The sequence below is a fragment of the Lingula anatina genome, chromosome 7 (genome assembly GCF_051362555.1).
Source record: "Lingula anatina isolate TDL-2025a chromosome 7, LinAna3.0, whole genome shotgun sequence".
Lineage (NCBI taxonomy): Eukaryota > Metazoa > Brachiopoda > Lingulata > Lingulida > Lingulidae > Lingula > Lingula anatina.
Genome location: NC_141773.1, coordinates 4,268,667 through 4,289,803, shown reverse-complemented (window position 1 = coordinate 4,289,803; position 21,137 = coordinate 4,268,667). Strand labels below are relative to the sequence as shown.

The 21,137-nt window shown below is 37.3% G+C and overlaps 3 protein-coding genes across 3 annotated transcripts; all 3 read right to left on the bottom strand.

Moving 5' to 3' along the window:
* Positions 1-524: 524 nt before the first annotated feature.
* LOC106177295 (tyrosine kinase receptor Cad96Ca-like) lies at positions 525-20,942 on the bottom strand. Its single transcript, XM_087017543.1, has 10 exons — positions 20,849-20,942; positions 3,843-3,965; positions 3,600-3,676; positions 3,328-3,444; positions 2,906-3,071; positions 2,498-2,614; positions 2,102-2,283; positions 1,450-1,572; positions 787-898; positions 525-625 (listed from the first exon to the last, which is right to left on the bottom strand). Exons 1-10 carry the CDS (start codon positions 20,910-20,912, stop codon positions 525-527), a joined length of 1,182 nt encoding a protein of 393 aa, XP_086873669.1. The 5' UTR covers positions 20,913-20,942.
* Positions 6,460-11,360, bottom strand: LOC106177310 (uncharacterized). The gene is made up of 8 exons (XM_087017033.1): positions 11,009-11,360; positions 10,167-10,520; positions 9,514-9,837; positions 8,994-9,254; positions 8,361-8,486; positions 8,105-8,181; positions 7,768-7,884; positions 6,460-7,551 (listed from the first exon to the last, which is right to left on the bottom strand). Exons 1-8 carry the CDS (start codon positions 11,058-11,060, stop codon positions 7,486-7,488), a joined length of 1,377 nt encoding a protein of 458 aa, XP_086873159.1. The 5' UTR covers positions 11,061-11,360; the 3' UTR covers positions 6,460-7,485.
* LOC147760639 (uncharacterized) lies at positions 17,017-18,207 on the bottom strand. The gene is made up of 3 exons (XM_087017032.1): positions 18,158-18,207; positions 17,565-17,888; positions 17,017-17,309 (listed from the first exon to the last, which is right to left on the bottom strand). Exons 2-3 carry the CDS (start codon positions 17,776-17,778, stop codon positions 17,017-17,019), a joined length of 507 nt encoding a protein of 168 aa, XP_086873158.1. The 5' UTR covers positions 17,779-17,888; positions 18,158-18,207.
* Positions 20,943-21,137: the final 195 nt, after the last annotated feature.

The following is a 21,137-nucleotide window of genomic DNA, read 5'->3' as shown; positions in this document are numbered from 1 at the left end:
TTGAGCATATACATATTGTACAAAAAAAAAAACTTGACATAGTCAGTAGTTCAACATTTTTCACCCTGTCCAATCTCCGCAGTGTTGACATACACGTCCTCTCTGAAGTCTGATATATCTACATATAACTCTTCACTGGCTGCCAGAGGCTGCAAGATTTGTTCAAGGTCTTCAAAACTGGGACGATCACATAGTTCTGCCTGCCAACATTTCTGCATTATGACGTACCTAAAATGTATTCATCGGTTCATAATATCTTTTGTCGGTATTCAGTTGAAATAACACTTGTTTCATGATCATGTGCAACAAAATCTCATCATGGTTGAAAGCAAAAAGCATTCTGACACAAAAAAAGACTATTCTGTGTTTGTTGAAAGGCATAATATTTAAAATACAATTTATCTTCATAATTTGTTTAATTTAGCAAAACATATATTTCAGTTATTGGTTCTACAAAACGAGCTGTAAAATACTGACATTGTCGAATTAATGGAAATAAGAAACCAGAAGCCAGAAGATGACACTCACACTTGTTGTGTACAGTGGTCTGGTTTCCCCATACGATATCCACTGTGTAACATCCGTGCCAGATCTGCTCCCGGGATACCAGGATAAGGAAGACACCCTGAATAAAACACACAGAGTTTATGGAAATGATTACCATTGTATTTAAATCTCAATATGTTATATATTGTTATTTTTTGTGGGTGAAATGAGGAGTCTACAAAAACACGACGAAATGTTGAATCTCTTTCTACAGTAATATAGTATCTGATATGTACGTACCCAGGGTAACAATTTCCCACAAGAGAACACCAAAGGACCAAACATCACTCTTTGTTGTGTACAAATTGTCCATCAGCGACTCTGGCGCCATCCAGCGGACTGGAAGAAGACCCTAGCCCAAAGAGTACAGCAAGTATACATTATCTATCAGCATGGCAAAATAATAAAACAAGGAAACAGTTTTGTCTCTGTAGTAAACCTTGCCCATTCTTTAAGTGAAGTGAACATGAATAAAGAAGAGCATGCCTGAGTATGTAAAGTGATTGTAACATCAAAATATGACACAAGCTAAAGAATTTTGGGATCATCCTGCTAATTTAAAAAAATGTGTAAGATCGTTTTGTCAATTCCGTTGAAAAATATATATTTATCCACTTCACTAATAAAAAGCATAAACATTTTCAAATTATTTGGTTTATGGCATCAAATAAGCATTCAGATCACTGCCAATTCGGTGCGTTTTCTAAAGTCCCTATAATTTTTGGCAAATAGTCCCTTATATACCCACGTGTACCGTATTTTGAAAACGGTGATGGGGGGATGGGTCCCCACCTTATTTCACCACTGGTTTCAATTAATGAATTGGTACAATTACGTGCGTATGCATGTAAACAAGCACAAGATATTCAATTTTTACAAGCAAGCAAGTATTATGATGTTTACCATTGCATTGTACTCATGTACCCTGCTCTGGCTGATGTCCTTGGACAGTCCAAAGTCCGATATCTTACAGGTCAGCTGGTCATCTAACAACACGGTCCTGGTGGCAAGGTCACGATGGAGTAACTGGTCAGTAGATTTAATGACGTCATTACATGGGGAACAATGCAAACAGTTTAATCAGGAAACGGATAATCCAATTCCTTTGTAGAGGCATGGGGCACAATCCGTACCATACATTTACCCTAACTTCAATTAAGAATGTTACCAAATTCCAATGCAACAATCATATATTTAATCAAAAATGTTTTATTTTCATTTGCAATGTTGAATTTAAAGCTGAACATGATAACTTGGACGACTTTAGCAAGTCCCTGGATTTTAAAATTTGTTTTTAATTTACAAGGAAAATTTGGACCATCGCACAAGTGATGATGATAGGAGATAAATCCTCTTCAACTGAGTAAAAATTCAAATTTTCCAAATAATTCCGAGAACTTAACGTTTTCATGTACAATTTCTCATAACTGTTACCTTATGATTTGCCAAGTGATCTTGATAGGAGATAAATCCTCTTCAACTAAAGAAAACTTCAAATTTTCTAAACAATTTCGACAACTTGAGGTTTTAATGTAAAATTTCTCATTACATTTACCTTATGTTTTGCCACGTATGTCATCCCGCTTGCCACTTGGAAGGCAAACGTCATCAGTTGTTGTGACGTCAGCGTGTTGCTGAGGCCATGAAGGTTAGAGTATTCACCAGTGCCACGACTGTTCCTTAACAGCTGCTTCAGATTCCCATTGGACATAAATTCTAGGACCATGAGTGAGGCACCTAGTGTTAAAGAATTTCTATAGTTACAAATGATATGTTTTTGTACCGCTGTACGTACTGCTTGCGATTTCTAGGATAGATCTGGAAATACAGACATTAGGCATTTTAAAATAAAGAGCAAAACTGTTTGTTTTTGCTTTATGTGGAATTGTCATAACTAGAATGGCAAAGAAAATGGAAAACTCTCTCCCTATCTCTCGTTTTCAATACCAACCATTCTGTTGAGAAGATCCATAAAACATCACAACGTGTGGGTGAGGAGAAAGTGTTTTCATTGTCTGTATTTCCTTCTCAAAGCTTGAAACGAGTTCATCTTTCTCTGAGGATTGGTCTGGAATAGAGAACAATACATGGACTTTGAAATAAATAGTAATAATCAAAGTATAAAGCACCAACATTCACAAAAATCCATAACTATAGCCTAGAAATCCTTCAATTAACATCTACAGTCTTACAAATAGAAGAACAAAAATATTCAGTTGATCCAATTTAAATCTACACAAGTGCATGAAGGTCTCCAGTAGGCTGTGATTCAAAGAAAATGTAGCCTTAGTAAAATGAAAACATCTAATTTGCGTTAAATGAAAGATTAAGAACAACTCGAACTCAATTCAGACCTAACCTTTGACACGTTTGACGGCCACCGTGCGTGCCTTCTTTCTAATAATTGCCTCTCCCTTCCAAACCTCCCAAAAACGTCCTTCTCCAATCTTCTCGTCCAGTCTTATCTCTCCTGGCGGTATGTCCAATGATGTCATCTTTCCTCGGAGTTCTGTGTAAGTGTCTTCCTGCTGAGATGAATATGGCAGTGAGCAAAGCAGCAGATGAATGAATTTTTGCCTGCACAATAAGATATGAGCATGTCAGGAATTTGTAGTTAAAATTTTTTTTCTGTATTCTCAGATCTGTAAGATTTTATGAGCTTCTTATTTCTTCTATAGTGAAATGTCCCAAAAGAACCGTATATACACTGTACGAACCATAAGCCTCTGTCTAATGAAAACAAGAAGCAGCCTCTATTAACTACCTGGTTGGCATCATTACCTTACTTTTAACTTCTTTTATGTCTAGCAAGGCGTATTCGTTGTTGCTTTCCGTAACATCCACGTCAACTGTATCACCAGATTGTCTTTTCTTCCAAAATCTATGCAGAATGCCTCTCTACAAAAGGAAAAGTATTAATAACGATATTATGTCCAAGGTTTGACTTTCTCATTACAATATAATAACTTATGATTTTTTTCTAACCAGGGTACTTATAAGTAACTGAAAAGTTTCATTAAAATATATGACTGTTATAATTTTTTTCTACTCACACGAAACAAGACAAATAAAACAGCCGCGGCTCCAAGTAATGTTATCACTTCTGCGACAACTGTCCCAACTATCACACCTAGAGGATGCACAAGAATAAACAACAGAAATTAGTGACTTACAAAAACACCAAGGTCTATTAAAGCAAAACAAAGTTAGATTTAATTCAAAACAAGAAAAAAATACAGCACCTTAAGTATTTAAAATTGTACCCATTGTATCATGGGCAATGTTTAAACACATACCTACATCTTCTGGACTATAATGAGCCTCCCCTCCTTTAAGTTTGCCTGCTCCGACTGCAACATGTACTGTTTTCGTTGATGTTGTCGTGGATGTTGTTGTTGATGATGATGTGGATGATTTCTCTATCGAGCATGGGGCAACAAGAAATTGGATCAATTGGCTATGTTTTATAAAACAAACGGCTTCCATTTTGACTAAATCATTTCAGTCATTAGGTCATTACATCTGCACGTTGAAAGGAAGGGAATTTCAGCACTTTTCCTTTAATCAAAAACGTACCTAGTTCCTGTCGACAACCGTTCAAAGAATCGATACCATGCACAAACCTTTTCTGAATTCTGAATTTCTAGACTTGGATGGGGACTAGTGTATTTTAGTCGTGACAATTTTTATTGGAATTTTCTAAATGGTTTTGGATGCGGTATACCTTGGTAATAAACTGCAATTCACAATGTATCCCTCTTGATTAATTTCTTTATTTTTTCTTTCTTCTTACTTTCATTCTTCCTTATCTTTTTTCTTTTTTAGTTAAATAAAGTGTTAAAATTGTTTCTTTTTAAAATATTTTTCGTCAAATGCAGTGGATGTTATGAACTGATTTTCACATCATTGTTACATTAAAATGTGGTGGAAAAAACACATGTATCACAAGGTAAAGTTCTGATGAAAGAAGGCTGATTTGAAGATTTTCTCCGTCTATTTTAATTCAAAAATTGATTATATATGTATATATGTTATGCACCGCCTACCTTGTACTGTCACTGTGACATATGTTGACAATGGTGTTATCGTCAAACTGTTGGTGGCAAAGCAAGTATACACATACAGGGTAAATAGCTTTTTCATAGGGGAATCATTGGGTGTTAGAATATAAATCTTTAATTTTTCTCATTTTTCATGTGTTTTTTTTTTCACACAATTTTTTACCATCAAACTTTCACGTACTTCCAATATAAACTTCATAAAGTTTCCTAAAAGGAAAGATGTTGAAATGGTCATCAAATGTCAAATAAATAGCTTTTTCATAGGGGAGTCCTTGGGTGGTAAATTAAAAATCTTTAATTTTTTATTTTTTCATGAAAATTTTCACCTTCACACTTACAAAAAGTGCCAATGTGTCCTCCATTATGCATACTACAAGATCATTGTCATTTACTCAAATTAAATGAGATTTATGAATGTTTTTTTTTTTTTTGGGGGGGGGGGGGGGAGTCAATATTTCATAGGGGGAGTCAGATTTTCTTTATGAAAATCTGACTGGGGAGTCGCATTTTCATAATGAAAATCTGACTGGGGAGTCACATTTTAGGGGAGTCAGATTTTCATGGTACACCGGGCCTCCGAGGCCCGGTTTCAGGGTTTACGTAGGGTTCCATTTCCTTGTGGATGAGGGTTAAGAAAAAATAGCAAACGCGATATTGGATTTGACCGTTGTGACAGGAATGGTTGTCCGCTAGGAATCGCATTCTGCGAAAACTGCACAGTGGAATATTTGGCATAAGTAGCCTCTGTTTTCCAGATACTGTATCTAACCCATAAATTCCACGTAAATCTTACCTTGGTGGCAGCAAACCCAGGGCCGTAGCCTGAGCAAAATGCCAGGGGGGGCAGTAAGCGGATACGAGGGGGCGATGCCCCTGAGGGGGGGGGGGGGTGGGAGGGGTTGCCCCCCTCCCACGGTGTGGAAAAATTTTAAAAACTGTATGTATAATACTGCATTCTGGTGCATTTTAACTATTATTTATTGCTCAATCAGAAGTCAGAAATTGTGGGCTCATTTTGCATTTGCGATTATTTCTTTTACACCTAAAATCCCAGGGGGGGCAGCTGCCCCCCCTGCCCCCCCGGAGGCTACGGCCCTGAAACCAGGTATGCCAACAGTACTCTCGCAATATTATATAGTTTGTCGCCCATTTTGAACGCTTCGTGTCAACTGAGCTTCACTTTGTCCTCAAACTGTACTAATTCCGTGTTTTATCACTCACCTAACGACAGCGTGACTGTTTAGAAAACATTGATTAAGTTTGACATTAGGTCAACTGTCACACTGAGCTTATCGTTGTGACTTTTGGTGAAGGTAGTTTAGGACTGTGTTATTCTCAGACTCACAATACACCTCAAGCCCGAAAATCAGCTGGAGTGGATATTTTTTTACAGGGTTATGTCTTTGTTTGTGAATTTTTGCTTTTCCACAAGGTGACCTATTATAAAACGTCGGTTTGTATCCCCTTGGATATTTACACCAGTCCGGTTTTTAATTTGCTGTACTAGAAAGCATCTGAGAGAGCCTAAACCAAAGTTTGATATCATCACAAGAAATTCCCTCAGCCATACTTCCTATGAATTCATTTGACGAGATGTGCGTTTCCTTTCATGGTTTTTATCTATTTTTCATTGATGTGCAATTTTGGCTAAAAAAATCTTTAAAGAGAACATATATAATAGAAGAATAAGCAATGTTAAATGGAACGTGATTTAGGGCACGTATCTCCTATACCAAAATTAAAACCAATTCCTGGCACTAGGTCGTAATTCACAACCAAGTCTTAATTTTGTGCTAAATGTTAACTTAGTTACTACCAGAAAAACGGGCCATGTGAAAGTGTAATATATCGCTTGATTGTCGAAATTGCACAAATTTAATGCTCTGTCCACCAACAGCACGAAAAAAACTTTACAGATACATGTTGTTACTTGGTTGGGAACCGTAGATATTTGCATTTCTCGAACTTGATGTGGTCATTCTTCATTATCGTTTTATCACTGCTCAATTTTAAAAGCACAGGACATGTCCAAAGAAATACATATTAATTGCCAAGTAAATAAAGTCCTTCAGCTTATTGCCCAAAAGATAGAAAAAACATTTATTGACAAAAGCAGGGCTCCGTATCTCGAAAGGTTCGCTATGTTGCGCACGTGCGCAAGTGTCTCGATTCCATAACCGATTCTATTTCGAGAAACGGGGCCATGGAATCGAGACGCTTGCGCACGTGCAAAAGTGTCTCGATTCCATGGCCCCGTATCTCGATCATGCCCTCACGGGAACTGTGCAATGTCATCTATCATAATAATACGGCCTACGAGTTTACGATTTTAAAAAGTTTAAGCTTGCCAAAATCATTGAGGCTACGGAGGCCGTGTATCTTTCACTGTGTCCTTTTCTCCGTAGTACACTCGACACTGTCCTTGTTTAATATAACCCTCGGTAATATCATGAAATAAATAATATGAAAGCGAAAGCGAATGTTAATAAACTTAAAATGTGAGTGATAATACCTACAGCCGTTTGCCGTAAATATAATTTCTTCTCACACAAATTAAGAACAGGCAGCCTCCGAAATAATTTTGACTGAACATTGGTCGGACCAGGACTCTTTTGGCGTTTGAGCTCAAATAAACAGTTCCAGTTTTCGACAAAATCACTATCAAAATACGCTGTTCTTTCGTTGAATTGTTAGCTTGGAGGTTTGGACAGACTGGAACCCGTTTTAATGTCAGCTGTTAACATCAGCGTTTTGAAATCTAACACATTAGTTTTCTTTCTAATTCTGTTCGTTGTCCAGTCGAGGAATTGACGTTCTTCGGTCCAGTGAAGATGATGTAGATGTTGCGTTCGTTTACTGTCCTGGGAACTTCTCCTAGTTATTTTCTTGGTGGTGTATTGAATGACGCCATCTTTCCTTGAAGTGCTGCGTAAGTGTGATCCGGCTGAAATAAACGTGTGGATAAAAAATGAAATATTTTTGCAAGACGCAAGGTGTTTCATGGCAGCTTACTGTCAAATAATAAAAGACCCACATATATCACATGTATTTCTCCATCCAATAAAAGTCAGGAGTCCAACAATAGGACAGTGAGCAAAAGACCAGATGAATTCAATTTTTTTGGTTTAGTAATACAAAGTTAAGATTCTATCTAATATACCTCATTAACATCTGGTTTTCTTTCTAGCACGGCGTATTCATTGTTGCCTTCCGTAACTTCCACTTCAACAGTGTCAGCAGATTGTCTATTCTTCCGAAATCTATGCACCATGCTCCTCTACAAACGAAAAATGTCAATGATACATCTATTGCATAACAAAATGTTCACACAAGTCTGAAAAACTTTTGCTTTAGTTATGTATCTTCTCTTGAATATATTTTATACGATCGTGTCAATAAATCTTAATAACTTTTGCACCATCATGAAATAACTCATGTATTTTCTTACCAGAAAACTAAAGTGGAATAAAAATGTAACTGTACATTTTTTTACTCACATGATACAGGACGAATAAAGCAACCGCGACCCCAAATGTTATCACCACTGCTGCCACAACTGCGCCAACCAACACGCCTTAGAGATACAAAATCTTGAAATAAAAAGACACATTGGCGCAAAACAGCACCAAATTGAACAACACAACAAAAAGGACATTTTGCATCAAAGTACTCCAAATACGTTTTAAAACATTTGATCCATTGTATTTTGGGTCAAAGATTAAACACATATCTCTTTTCAGCCCAACCTATTACCTGTGCTATGTAGACCCTTGCCTCCTGTACATGTAAGTGTGTCTGTTGATGATGCTACTGCTACTGGTGTCGTTGATGTTGTCGTTGATGTTGTCGTGGATGTTGTTGTTGATGTAGTAGTTTTCTCTATAAAGCATAGGACAATAAGAAATTGGATCAATTGGTTGTAAGTTTAATAAAACAAACGGCTTCCATTTTTACTAAGTCATGTTAGTCACTAAATCATCACATTTGCAATTTAAAAATGAGAGGAAACAACCGCAACCGTTCAGACAATTGTTACCATGCTCAAAACGTAAATTTCTAGACTTACATGGGGGCCGTGGATTTCACTCGTGGCAGATTTTTTTTAGTTATGGAACATTTCACGGCGTGATAAAGGTATGAGCACCTTGGTGACTGCGAAGACCTTGCCTGGATGTCTGGTAATAACGCTTATCTTTGTTCTGCTTTGTTCTGCTTTGAGTTTTATCTCTCAATGCAACAGATGGAGACAGCAGCACTAGGGGTCCCCTGGAACTCTGTTTTTTAACGAATCCCTTCTTAAACACAAATACCAATAACAAAAACCTGGAGATATTTCATAAAGGGTGACCAACTTTTCCATGGTTTGAATTTTGATATAGCACCTACCTTGTACTGTCACTGTGACAGCTGTTGGCAATGGCGATGTTGTCAAACTGTTGGTGGCAAAGCAAGTATACACATAAGGTCCAGTATTGGACAGTGTCAGCACAAGCTGAGAGCCAGTAGAGTTGGTATTATCCGGACTGGTCCACACATAGCTTGGACTTGGATTGCCGCTTGCCTGACAGTTGAGAGTAAAAGTTGTTCCCTGCTCAACTGTAAATGTACCAGTGGATGATGTCACCCTTGGCACCTGTGGCACTGGGTCTGAAATATGCAACACATTGATAAATAAAATTAAAAAATGTGGACAGAAATATTAAAAGAATTAAGTGTTTTACAAAACGAAAATCTAAGGAGACAGCGAAAATATTACAAATAATAATAAATCAAACGAAAGATGATAAACAATGTGTAATGCAAGTCCTTTGTGGATAACGCAGAGGAAATAACAATCAAAAATTATATATATATTTCTTACAATAACAGTATAGAGACAAATCTTAAGACACAGCGGAATACTAACATTGTACATCCAGTGTATACCTTCCTTCCTTTCTGGAGTCTCCAATCACTGTAGCATCTGGGTCAACAACACACTTATAAATAACTCCATTATCCTGGGATGTCGGTGTAATACTCAGAATACTAACTCCATCATAGGTACAATTATCACTATTGATACTTGTCTGCTGAGTAAATCCAGTGCTGATTTCTTGAGAGTCTCTTTGCCACTTCATGATGCCTGGTGGTCGCCCAATATTACTGGCTGTACAAGTCAGGGAAGCATGCTGTCCTGCTTGCAGCTGACTTGGTGAGGATATGATCACGATGTCGTTTCCAATGAAAACTTTAGAAAAAAAATCGTTTTACAAAACCTTGTTAATTTGGAATAGCAAAATAAATTAAGTTACTTACTTTCAAAAGGCACTTTACCAATCGTTCTGAATTTACGAAACAAAACATCAAGCATTCTACATCCCGTTACTACAATATACATGAATCATTCACTGAAATATGTTAACTTATTTTCCAAATATGATATTAAAACCGTATAAATGGAATCAAAAAGCTTATCGTTCATGTACGGCTGACATTATTTTATGCTACCGGAGTATCACATGTGATCACGCTAAATAATTATACATGTAAACGTGATATATTTTACATAACACTTACAAAATAGATTAACGTTGAAACTTGCTGTTCCACTGTCGTCTTGTAGTGCATCAGTTGTGATATCACAGGTATACACAGCTATATCATTTGGACACTGTAATCTTGTTAATGTTATTGATGTACTGGTACTTGTAGAGGTTAGAGTGCCCAGTGTTACACGGTCCTTTACACTTGTGTCAGGATACTGTGGTGTAAAGCTGGGTAAGACAGCAGTTGCTATTATTGTAGAACCTTGTCTCCAGTTTACTCTCAAAGGACCAATTCCAGCTGGTGGTGTCCACTGACATGTCAACGTGGTCTGTGATCCTGCTCTGATATACGTCTGTCCAGATTTTGTCACGTCAAACGTAAGAACTGAAAGAGAATTTATTTTATATTTTGAAACATCAACAAATCAACACGATCTACCCGATATTAAGAAAAAATAGCAAACGCAATCTCGGATGCGACCGTTGTGGCAGGAATGGTTGTCCGCTAGGTATCGCAGTCCGTTCACCATTATATTGTACAAGTAACACCCGTCCCATATACTTACTCTAATACACCGACTAACCGTAACCTATACTATACTGATCATATGGGAGCCCGGACTTCCATTCCTACCACACGACTCTCAGAGAGAGTCCAGTGTACGTCGTGGGTAGTCCCCTTCTCACTAGAAAGTGGTCCTCAATTGATTAGGAGCTGGAAAGAGGTCTCCAAATGATCTCGATAGTCTTCGCAGCTGTATCTCTGTGTAAACTGCACCTTGGAATACTTGGCATAAGTAGCTTCTGTTTGCTTCCAGTAGTGTTTTTAGTGCAGCTAACTTATCTAACTCATAAATCCCATGTAAATCTTACCCTGGTGGCAGCAAACCAGGTAAACCCACAGTGCCCGCAGTTTGTCGCCCATTTTGAACGCTGCTGACCTCAACTTTGTCCCCGAGCTGAATTACTTCCGTGTTTACCCAGTTAAATAACAACAGCGTGCTTGTTCAGAAAACTTCGACAAGGTTTGACATGAGGAGGTCAAGTATCACACTGAGCTTATCTTTGTGACTTTTGGTGAAGGTAATTTAGGACAGTGAAATAGAACTGTGTTGATATCAACGTAAATGTTCTCAAACTCACAATACACATCAAGTTCGCAAATCAGCTGGGATGGATGTTTTTCACAAAGTTATGTCTTCGTTTGTGAATTTTTGATTTCCCACAAATTGGCATATTTTAAAAAGTCGATTTGTATATCCCCTTGTATATAACACCAGTCCGGTTTTTAATTTGCTGTACTAGAAAGAATCCGAGAAAACCTAAAACAAAGTTAGATATCGTCACAAGAAATTCCCTCAGCCATACTCACTGTGAAGTCATTTGACGAGATGTACGTTTCCTTTCATGTTTTTTATCTGTTTGATGTGCAATTTGACGAAAAAACTTTAAAGAGAAGAAATATCATAGAAGAATTAGCAATGTTAAATGGAACGTAATTTAGGGCACGTGTCTCCTAAACCAATATTAAAACCAATATTGCTGGCACCAGATTGTAATTCACAACCAAGTATTGGACTAAATTTTGTGCTAAAATTTCACTTAGTCACTACGAGAAAAACGGACCATTTGAAAGTGTGTTATATTGCTTGAAAATAAAAAATGTGCTAATTTCTGTGAACTTGTCTTTTAAACAGCACGAAAAAATACTTTACAAATAAATATTTCACTTTGTTGCGAATCGTAGATATTTGCATTTCTCGAACTTGATGTGGCCATTCTTCATTATCGTTTTCTCACTGCTGAACTTCTTAAAACCCTTAAAAGCACAGGACATCTGCGAAGAAATACATATTTATTGCGAAGCTTATAAAGTCCAGCTTCTTTCCCAAGATATAAGCATTTATTATGAAAAGCAGGACTTCATTGTCAGGATATACAAGAAATGTCCTTACCAAAGATAAGGACATAAGTTTAGATGGAGTAAACACAAATCTGACAGATAGAAGAGATTCATGCCAAGTTTTATTTCTGGATCATTGAATCAACTGAGATGCTACCTGTAGATAGCAGGAAAAGCCTAAAATACACTTGCCGTGTAGGTCATGTAGGAAAAATATCAGTTTATCGGTTGAAAAGTGATCGTTCGGAACCCTTTCTATTCAGCCTCAATGCAGCTGCCTTCCGTGCGATCGATGCTTTGTTGGTACAGCCCACTACAGTTTTTCATTCATTCAGAATAAGAAATTTGAACTCCACTAAATTTTAAGCATCTTAACTATTGTTATGCCCCCCCCTCCCTAAAACAAGCAAAGATGGAAGGAAAAGAAACCAACAAGTTCAACCAGTCCATTAACATGATCACTGCAAGTTCCCGTGAGGGCACTGCGATGCCATCTATAATGATAATACTGCCTATACAAGCTTTTTAAAATTCTGTCAAAAGTTTAAGCTTCACAACATCACAGAGGCTGTGCCCTCTCATTGTGCCCTTTTCACCGTAGTTTACTTGGGACTATTTTTGTTTAATATAACCTCAGTAATATCATGAAATAACAACATGAAAGCGAAAGCGAGTATTTATGCGCTTAAATGTGAGTGGTAATACCTACAGCTGTTTTACCACATACTAATTAAAAAAAAATACAATTTCTATCTCACACAAATTATGAACAGACAGACTTTGAAATTATTTTGACTGAATAGACGTCGGACCAGGACAATTTTAAGTTTCAGCTTGTATAAACAGCTCTACTTTTCGACAAAATCAATATCAAAATACTGGCGTGTGATAGCTGGCAATCTATTGTTAGTTTGGTAGTTTTGACAGATTGGACAACGTTTAAATGTCAGCTGTTACCATCAGCATTTTGAAATCTGACAAATTATTTTTCTTTCAAATTCTGTTCGTTGTCCGGCGGAGGAATTGACGTTCTTTGGCCCAGTGAAGATCATGTGGATGTTGCGTTCGTTTACTGTCCTGCGCACTTCTCCTCATTTTCTTGGTGGAGTATTGAATGACGTCATCCTTCCTTGTTCATGAAGTGCTGCGTAAGTGTGATCCGGCTGAAATAAACGTGTGTATAAAAAGTAAAATATTTTTGCAAGACGGGAGGTGTTTCATGGCAGCTTACTTCATGTATCAAATAATAAAAGACCCAAATATATCCCATGTATTTCTCCATCCAATAAAAGTCAGAAGTCCAACAATAGGACAGTGAGCAAAAGACCAGATGAATTCAATTTTTTTGGTTTAGTAATACAAAGTTAAGATTCTATCTAATATACCTCATTAACATCTGGTTTTCTTTCTAGCACGGCGTATTCATTGTTGCCTTCCGTAACATCCACTTCAACTGTGTCTGCAGATTGTCTATTCTTCCAAAATCTATGCAGAATTCCTCTCTACAAAAGGAAAACGTCAGTGACACATGTACAATGTACATCCAGTGCATAACAAAATGTTCACACTACCCTGTTATTTATTTATCTTCTCTTCAATATAGCCTATTTTAAAAGATAGCATTAATGAAACTTTAACTTTTGAATCACCATACAATAACTAATGTAATTTCTTACCAGAAGACTAAAGTGAAATAAAAACATAACTGTAAATTTTTTCTACTCACATGATACAGGACAAATAAAGCAACCGCGACTACAAGTGTTATTATCACCGATGCGACAACTGCGCCAGCCAACACGCCTAAGAGATGCAAAATTTTAAAATAAAAAGGCACATTGACGCAAAACAACATCAAATTGAACAACACAACGGAAATAACATTTTGCATCTAAGTACTCCAGATACGTTTTAAAATATTTGATCCGCTATATTTGGGGTCAAAGATTAAACACATATTTCCATTCAGCCTAGCCAATTACCTGAGCTATGTAGAACCTCGCCTCCTGTAAGTGTGTCAGTTGCTGACGATGCTACTACTACTGGTGTCGTTGATGTTGTCCTTGATGTTGTCGTGGATGTTGTTGTTGTTGTAGTAATTTTCTCTGTCAAGCATAGGACAACAAGAAATTGGATCAACTGGCTGTAAGTTTAATAAAACAAACGCCTTCCATTTTTGACTAAGTCATGTTTGTCACTAAATCATAACATTTGCACTTTAAAAAGGAAAGGAAATTTCAGCACTTTTCCCTTAATAAAAAAGGTATGTCCTGTCCGCAACCGTTTAGACAATTGTTACCATGCAATTTTAGACTTACATGGGGGTCGTGGATTTCACTCGTTTCACATTTTTTTTTAAATTGTGGAACATTTCATGGTGTGATTAAGGTATGAGCACCTTGGTGACTGGGAAGACCTTATGTCCCACACGGGACGAAGAGCACTGATGACCTTGGTGACTGGGTGGGAAGACCTTGCCTGGATGTCTGGTAATAAGGCTTATCTTTGCTCTGCTTTGTGTTTTATCTCTCAATGCAACAGATGGAGATAGCAGCAATAGGGATACCTTGGAACCCCTTAAATACAAATACCACTAACAAAAATCTGGAGAAATTTCATACAGCGTGGCCAACTTTTCCATGTTTCGAATTTTGTTATAGCACCTACCTTGTACTGTCACTTTGACAGGTGTTGGCAATGGTGTTGTCGTCAAACTGTTGGTGGCAAAGCAAGTATACACATAAGTTCCAGTAGTGGACAGTGTCAGCACAAGCTGAGGGCCAGTGGTGTTGGTATTATCTGGACTGGTCCACACATAGCTTGGACTTGGATTACCGCTTGCCTGACAGTTGAGAGTAAAAGTTGTTCCCTGCTCAACTGTAAATGTACCAGTGGATGATGTCACCGTTGGCCCCTGTGGCACTGGGTCTGAAATATGCAATATATTGATATTTAAAAATGTGGACAGAAAAGAAATAAATGTTCGCATAATATAAGATACACAGTTTCACAAAACAAAAAACCTAGCAAAGATGTAATAAATAATAATAAATCAAAGGAAAGATGATAAACAATGTGTAATGTAAGTCTTGCGTGGGTAACGCATATGAAATGACAATCAAAATGTGTATAAATATAAAATAGCAGTTTAAACACAAATTTAAAGACGGGATAGAATCCTTACATTGTACATCCAGTGTATACCTTCCTTCCTTTCTGGAGTCTCCAGTCACTGTAGAGTTTGGCTCAACAACACACTTATACATAACTCTATCATCCTGGGATGTCGGTGAAATACTGAGACTACTAAGCCCATTATAGGTACAACCATCACTATTGATACTTGTCAGCTGAGTAAATCCAGTGGCGATTTCTTGATCACGTTTGTACCACTTCATGATGCCTGGTGGTCGCCCAATATTACTTGCTGTACAAGTCAGGGAAGCATGCTGGCCTGCTTGTAGCTGACTCGGTGAGGATTTGATTGTGATGTTGTTTCCAAGGAACTCTGCAGCGAGTTTAAGAGAGATAAAAACCATTCGGTTTTCAATGTTAGAAGAGTCAATTATTACAAACGAACAGATACATTCATAATTCTTAAAATATTTTGAAATATGCATAATACATGTATATCATTCAAACCTTCTTTTCCAAAATAACCTTCAAGTCCATCTAAATGGCATCAAAATCATGTCAATTATAAATCATTTTGGTGGTCAAATTTTTATTGAAAAAATAGTCGTTTTACAAAACCTAGTTAATTTGGAGAAGCGAAATTTATTTAGGTAGTTACTTTTTCTATCGTTCAGAATTTACAAAACGAAACATCATGCATACTACATGTACAAGTACTTACTGTTACTACAATATACATGTATCATTCACTGAAATATGTTATTTTCCAAATATGACATTTGAACCGTATGAATGGAATCAAAAAGCTTAGCGTTCATGTACGTCTGACACTATTTTATGCTATCACGTGCTTTCATGCTAAAAAATTATATTTTATACAACACTTACCAAATAGATTCACGTTGAGACTTGCGGTTCCTCTACTGTCATCTACTGCAGTAGTCTGCACCTCACATGAATACTCTGCTATATCACCTGGACACTGTAATCCTGTTAATGTTATTGATGTACTGGTACTGGAGGAGGTTAGAGTGCCCAGTGTTGCACGATCCTTTATACTTGCCGCACCATTCTCTGGTGTATAGGTAGGTGTGATAGCAGATACTATTATTGAAGGTCCTTGTCTCCAGTTTACTCTTAGAAGATTTTTTCCAGCTGGTGGTGTCCACTGACATGTCAACGTGGTTTGTGATCCTACTCTGACGTAAGTCTGTCCAGATATTGTCACATCAAGCGAAAGAACTGAAATTAATTTTTTTGTTTGTTTGTTTGTTTGTTTTAATATGGACAAAATGATACGGTCTTACCCCCAATATTGAAATAAAAATAGCAATTGCAATCTTGGATACGACGTCGACCGTACAATTATAATTTATAAATGGACGTGAATAGGCCTATCAGGTGGGCATGTTTTTGACCACCTCTTACTAATCATAAAAATGTAACAACTTAATAAACATGATTTACGTGTGCTGTTCGTGGCCTTATTTTATGTTCGGGGGTATGGAAAGCTTACTAGAAACTATGAAATGGGTCCAAGCTAGAAATCACGGTCGGGTTTCACAAAGAAACACCAGGCTAAAAATTAAGTTTTAAGACCAAAATTTGAACCACAAAAGTTAAAGGATAAATCCATAGTAATTCAGTTGAATAAACTATTGGTCTGAAATAAGATCTTTCTTGTGACAAAGCAAACCCAATATGTTCAATCATACAGCCTTATGAACGATTTTTGGCGACCTTTCGGCGACCGTCGCAGGGAAACCCCCTCGCGATGGAAATGGGTCTTAAGTGATCTCAATAATATTCTCAGTCACTTCATTCTGCATCAGAAGTCTAAATTCTATGATTTGAATTTTGATATATAGCACCTACCTTGTACTGTCACTGTCACACGTGTTGGCAATGGTGTTGTCGTCAAACTGTTGGTGGCAAAGCAAGTATACAAATATTCTCCAGTAGAGGACAGTGTCAGCATAAGCTGAGAGCCAGTAAAGTTGGTATTATCTGGACTGGTCCACACATAGCTTGGACTTGGATTACCGCTTGCCTGACAGTTGAGAGTAAAAGTTGTTCCCTGCTCAACTGTCCATGTACCAGTGGATGATGTCACCGTTGGCCCCTGTGGCACTGGGTCTGAAAAATGCAATATATTGATATTTAAAAATGTGGACAGAAAAGAAATAAATGTTCGCATAATATAAGATATACAGTTTCACAAAACAAAAATCTAGCAAAGATGTAACAAATAATAATAAATCAAAGGAAAGATGATAAACAATGTGTAATGTAAGTCTTGCGTGGGTAACACAGATGAAATGACAATCAAAATGTGTATAAATATAAAATTGCAGTTTAAACACAAATTTAAAGACGGGATTGAATCCTTACATTGTACATCCAGTGTATACCTTCCTTGCTTTCTGGAGTCTCCAGTCACTGTGGAGTTTGGCTCAACAACACATGTATACATAACTCTATCATCCTGGGATGTCGGTGAAATACTGAGACTACTAAGCCCATTATAGGTACAACCATCACTATTGATACTTGTCAGCTGAGTAAATCCAGTGGCGATTTCTTGATCACGTTTGTACCACTTCATGATGCCTGGTGGTCGCCCGATATTATTGGCTGTACAAGTCAGGGAGGCATGCTGTCCTGCTTGTAACTGACTTGACGAGGATGTGATTGTGATATTATTTCCCAAGAAATCTAGAGAATAAGTTATTATTTTACCATAATGAACAGCACCTAGGCGTATACATTGTAAATACATGTAGAAATTATTTTAACCAACTTTCAGTCATTCAAGTTTCACAAAAATGAAATGTAAATCAAACAGAGCATACTTCGATACGCTCATGAGTAATTTTTCTTGCAAAAAAATCTTAAAATAATTATAAAACGGATAATCAATACCAATTTAATTTACTTCAAACCTTGAGGAATTAGAAATGAAAACGTTTCTATTTTGCACTTACTAAATAGATCAACACTGAAACTTGCTGTTCCACTATCGTCTTGTAGTGCATAGTGCGTCTTGTAGTACGTAGTAACATCACATGAATACTCTGCTATATCACCTGGACACTGTAATCCTGTTAATGTTATTGATGTACTGGTACTTGCGGAGGTGAGAGTGCCCAGTGCCACACGGTCTCTTATACTTGCTTCTGGATATTGTGGTGTAAAGTAAGGTGTTGCGGCAGTTGCTATCACTGTAGAACCCTGTCTCCAGTTTACTATAAGAAGATCAACCCCAGCTGGTGTTGTCCACTGACATGTCAACGTGGTTTGTGATCCTGCTTGAACGTTAGTGTGTCCGGATGTTGTCACGTCAAAAGAAAGCACTACAGTGTACAAGAAAATTATTTTGTTGTTTAAAATCTAGACAAAATACTACGGCCTATCCTCGAGCTCGATATTAAAACGCGTTTTTGGATGAGACTGAACAATAATGATTAATTATGTGCACCTGGCGAAAGCTGGAGTAGGCCTATGCATCAAGTATGCATGTCGGTTTTACATTAGAATTGCAAGCTCAAATCGATATAAATGGTTAAACCAAAAAATCATGTCTGCATAAGTTCATGATAAACCCATGCACAGAAGCTCACTCAAATAAAACATTGGTCTGAAACATTCACCGCGTCTTTCCTGATACAAAACAGAACCAATAGTTCAGGCCATTGGCCTGCCAATGATTTATCTTGTGTTAAAGTAGACTATAATGGCGATCTTAAAGTTAAGACCAAGCTTTACATGTAGTAAAACGGGATTCATGTATAACAACAAGTCCCCTTGCTTGTGAGTTGTTAATACTTTTCACCGAAAACCATTTATTAGAACGACTTTCAGATTTTTTTAGAAGGAAGTTCATTTAAATACCCTGTTTGTAGTGTTAGCATTACAAATGCCCTGTAATTTTTTTTTTTTTTTTTTTTTTTTTTTTTGAATAAATTCACTTTTAAAATGTCTAGACTAAGTGTGCAGATACACTAAAATCCAGTAGAAAAAATACTTTTTTAATTTCTATGCATTTTACTCGATAAAACTGAGTAGCGGAGTCAACTTTGCAGACAACACTACAGTATTGCTCACCTCTGACAATTTTAAAAATAACATTGCAACAACAATACCAGCAAAAGCATTGACCGATATATTACAAGATTTATTAAAATATTTTCTATCATTATTTTGTCAATTAACAACACATTATCTACATCTGTTTATTCTGATAGATATTAAGTGTTGGCATTAAAAAATGGACGGTGTCGTTTTGTCCAGTTTCCATCAGAATTAGCGTTGTGACATACATGGCAAGGGTCGAAGTAGCCCTTGAAAAAGGGGACGGACTTGCCACAAAGGGACCTTTTTTGTTAAGCACGTGCACGCTTGCATAATATTCACAAGATTTATTCGAAGTAAAAGTTTGTCACAGTAAAGGCCAAAAATCCTGAATAACCCTTCAGCGGCTGGGCTTTGTGATCTCTCTTCTTTTGATAACGCGATCCTTAAAACTGTTACAGAGATTCCAATACTCTGTCTTAAACTCTGCCCTCAGAGAAGAATGAGATGGCTATATGTTGTAATTTCAACAGATTATGTGTGAGATAATACACTGTCACCCGAGCGATATATGCCATAACACCTCGAGCGTCAGCGAGAGGTGTTCATGGCATATATCGCGAGAGGGTGACAGTGTATTATTTGACATACATACCGAGAAAAAATACAGTCATTTCATCCTAAAACACCCCTAAAACCGAATAAAGTGACCCTATATCATGCTCTAGAGATGTTATATGAAATAAACTCGTCCACGTGCGCTGGCCACCTCCCACCAAATTCTTACGTAATGTCTGACCAATTTGTTCAATTTTTGCTAAATACTTGTCATGGACGTTCAACTGGCGTGAAAAGTATTGAAGCAATCGTCGACACCGACCGTGCGCTTCTCAGTTGAGCCACACCTAGCTGGGCCTGCTGAAGAAGGCAAAACCTCTACTTTTAAGTGACATTTCTGATAAACAAGGAGCGTCGGACGGGTATATAGTCAAACTAATTTTTCACAAATGCAAAGGAGAAAGAAATTTACTTTTTGGTGATATTTCTGACGACGAGGCGGTGACGGAATATGGTCAAAATCAAACTCGATCTTCACTGAAGCTTGTCTAAATTAACAGGCTTCAGTGATCATCATAACGCCACGGTCACATAACATCCCTAGGTATGTATATATTTTGCTTTACTCAAAGTTACATGGTACAAGCATGGTCATATCTAAACTTCAATCCAAACCTCTCCTTTTAATTAGTATTTAAGTTCACAGCTTTTACGTTAAACTTCATCAATTCAAATACCAATCAGTTAATCATAAACTGATTGGTTCACTCAAATTCAAGTTCGCCCCCGGAAGGTGGACACACAAGGGCCCATTCAATACACATTTAAAAGATTACCTGGCTGGAGACAAAGGACAGTGACGGTTTAACTTCGAGTTAACTTGCGACCAGTGACCATCACACTGTGGAGGAGTTGCACAATCTTGAGCGTTCCCAGTAAACCTAATAAACCGCACCCCAGGATGTTCAGCAGTAGTTTGTTCAGCAGTATCGGTTAGTTTCTAGTGCAGTTAAAGTATCTTACTCATATTTTCAGGTAATTCTTACCTTGATGGCAGCAAACCAGGTAAACCCACAGTGCCCGCACAATATTATATAGTTTGTCGCCCATTTTGAACGCTGCTGACCTCAACTTTGTCCCCGAGCTACATTACTTCCGTGTTTAACTATTCATCTAACAACAGCGTGCTTGTTTAGAAAAAAATGTACATGAGGTTATCGTTGTGACACTTGATGTAAAAATAAGGACAGTGAAACCGTGATAGTGAACTGGTTTTAATATTAACGTTAATGTTATTTTAAAACTCAAAGTCTGGTTGTCTGGTAACAATGCATA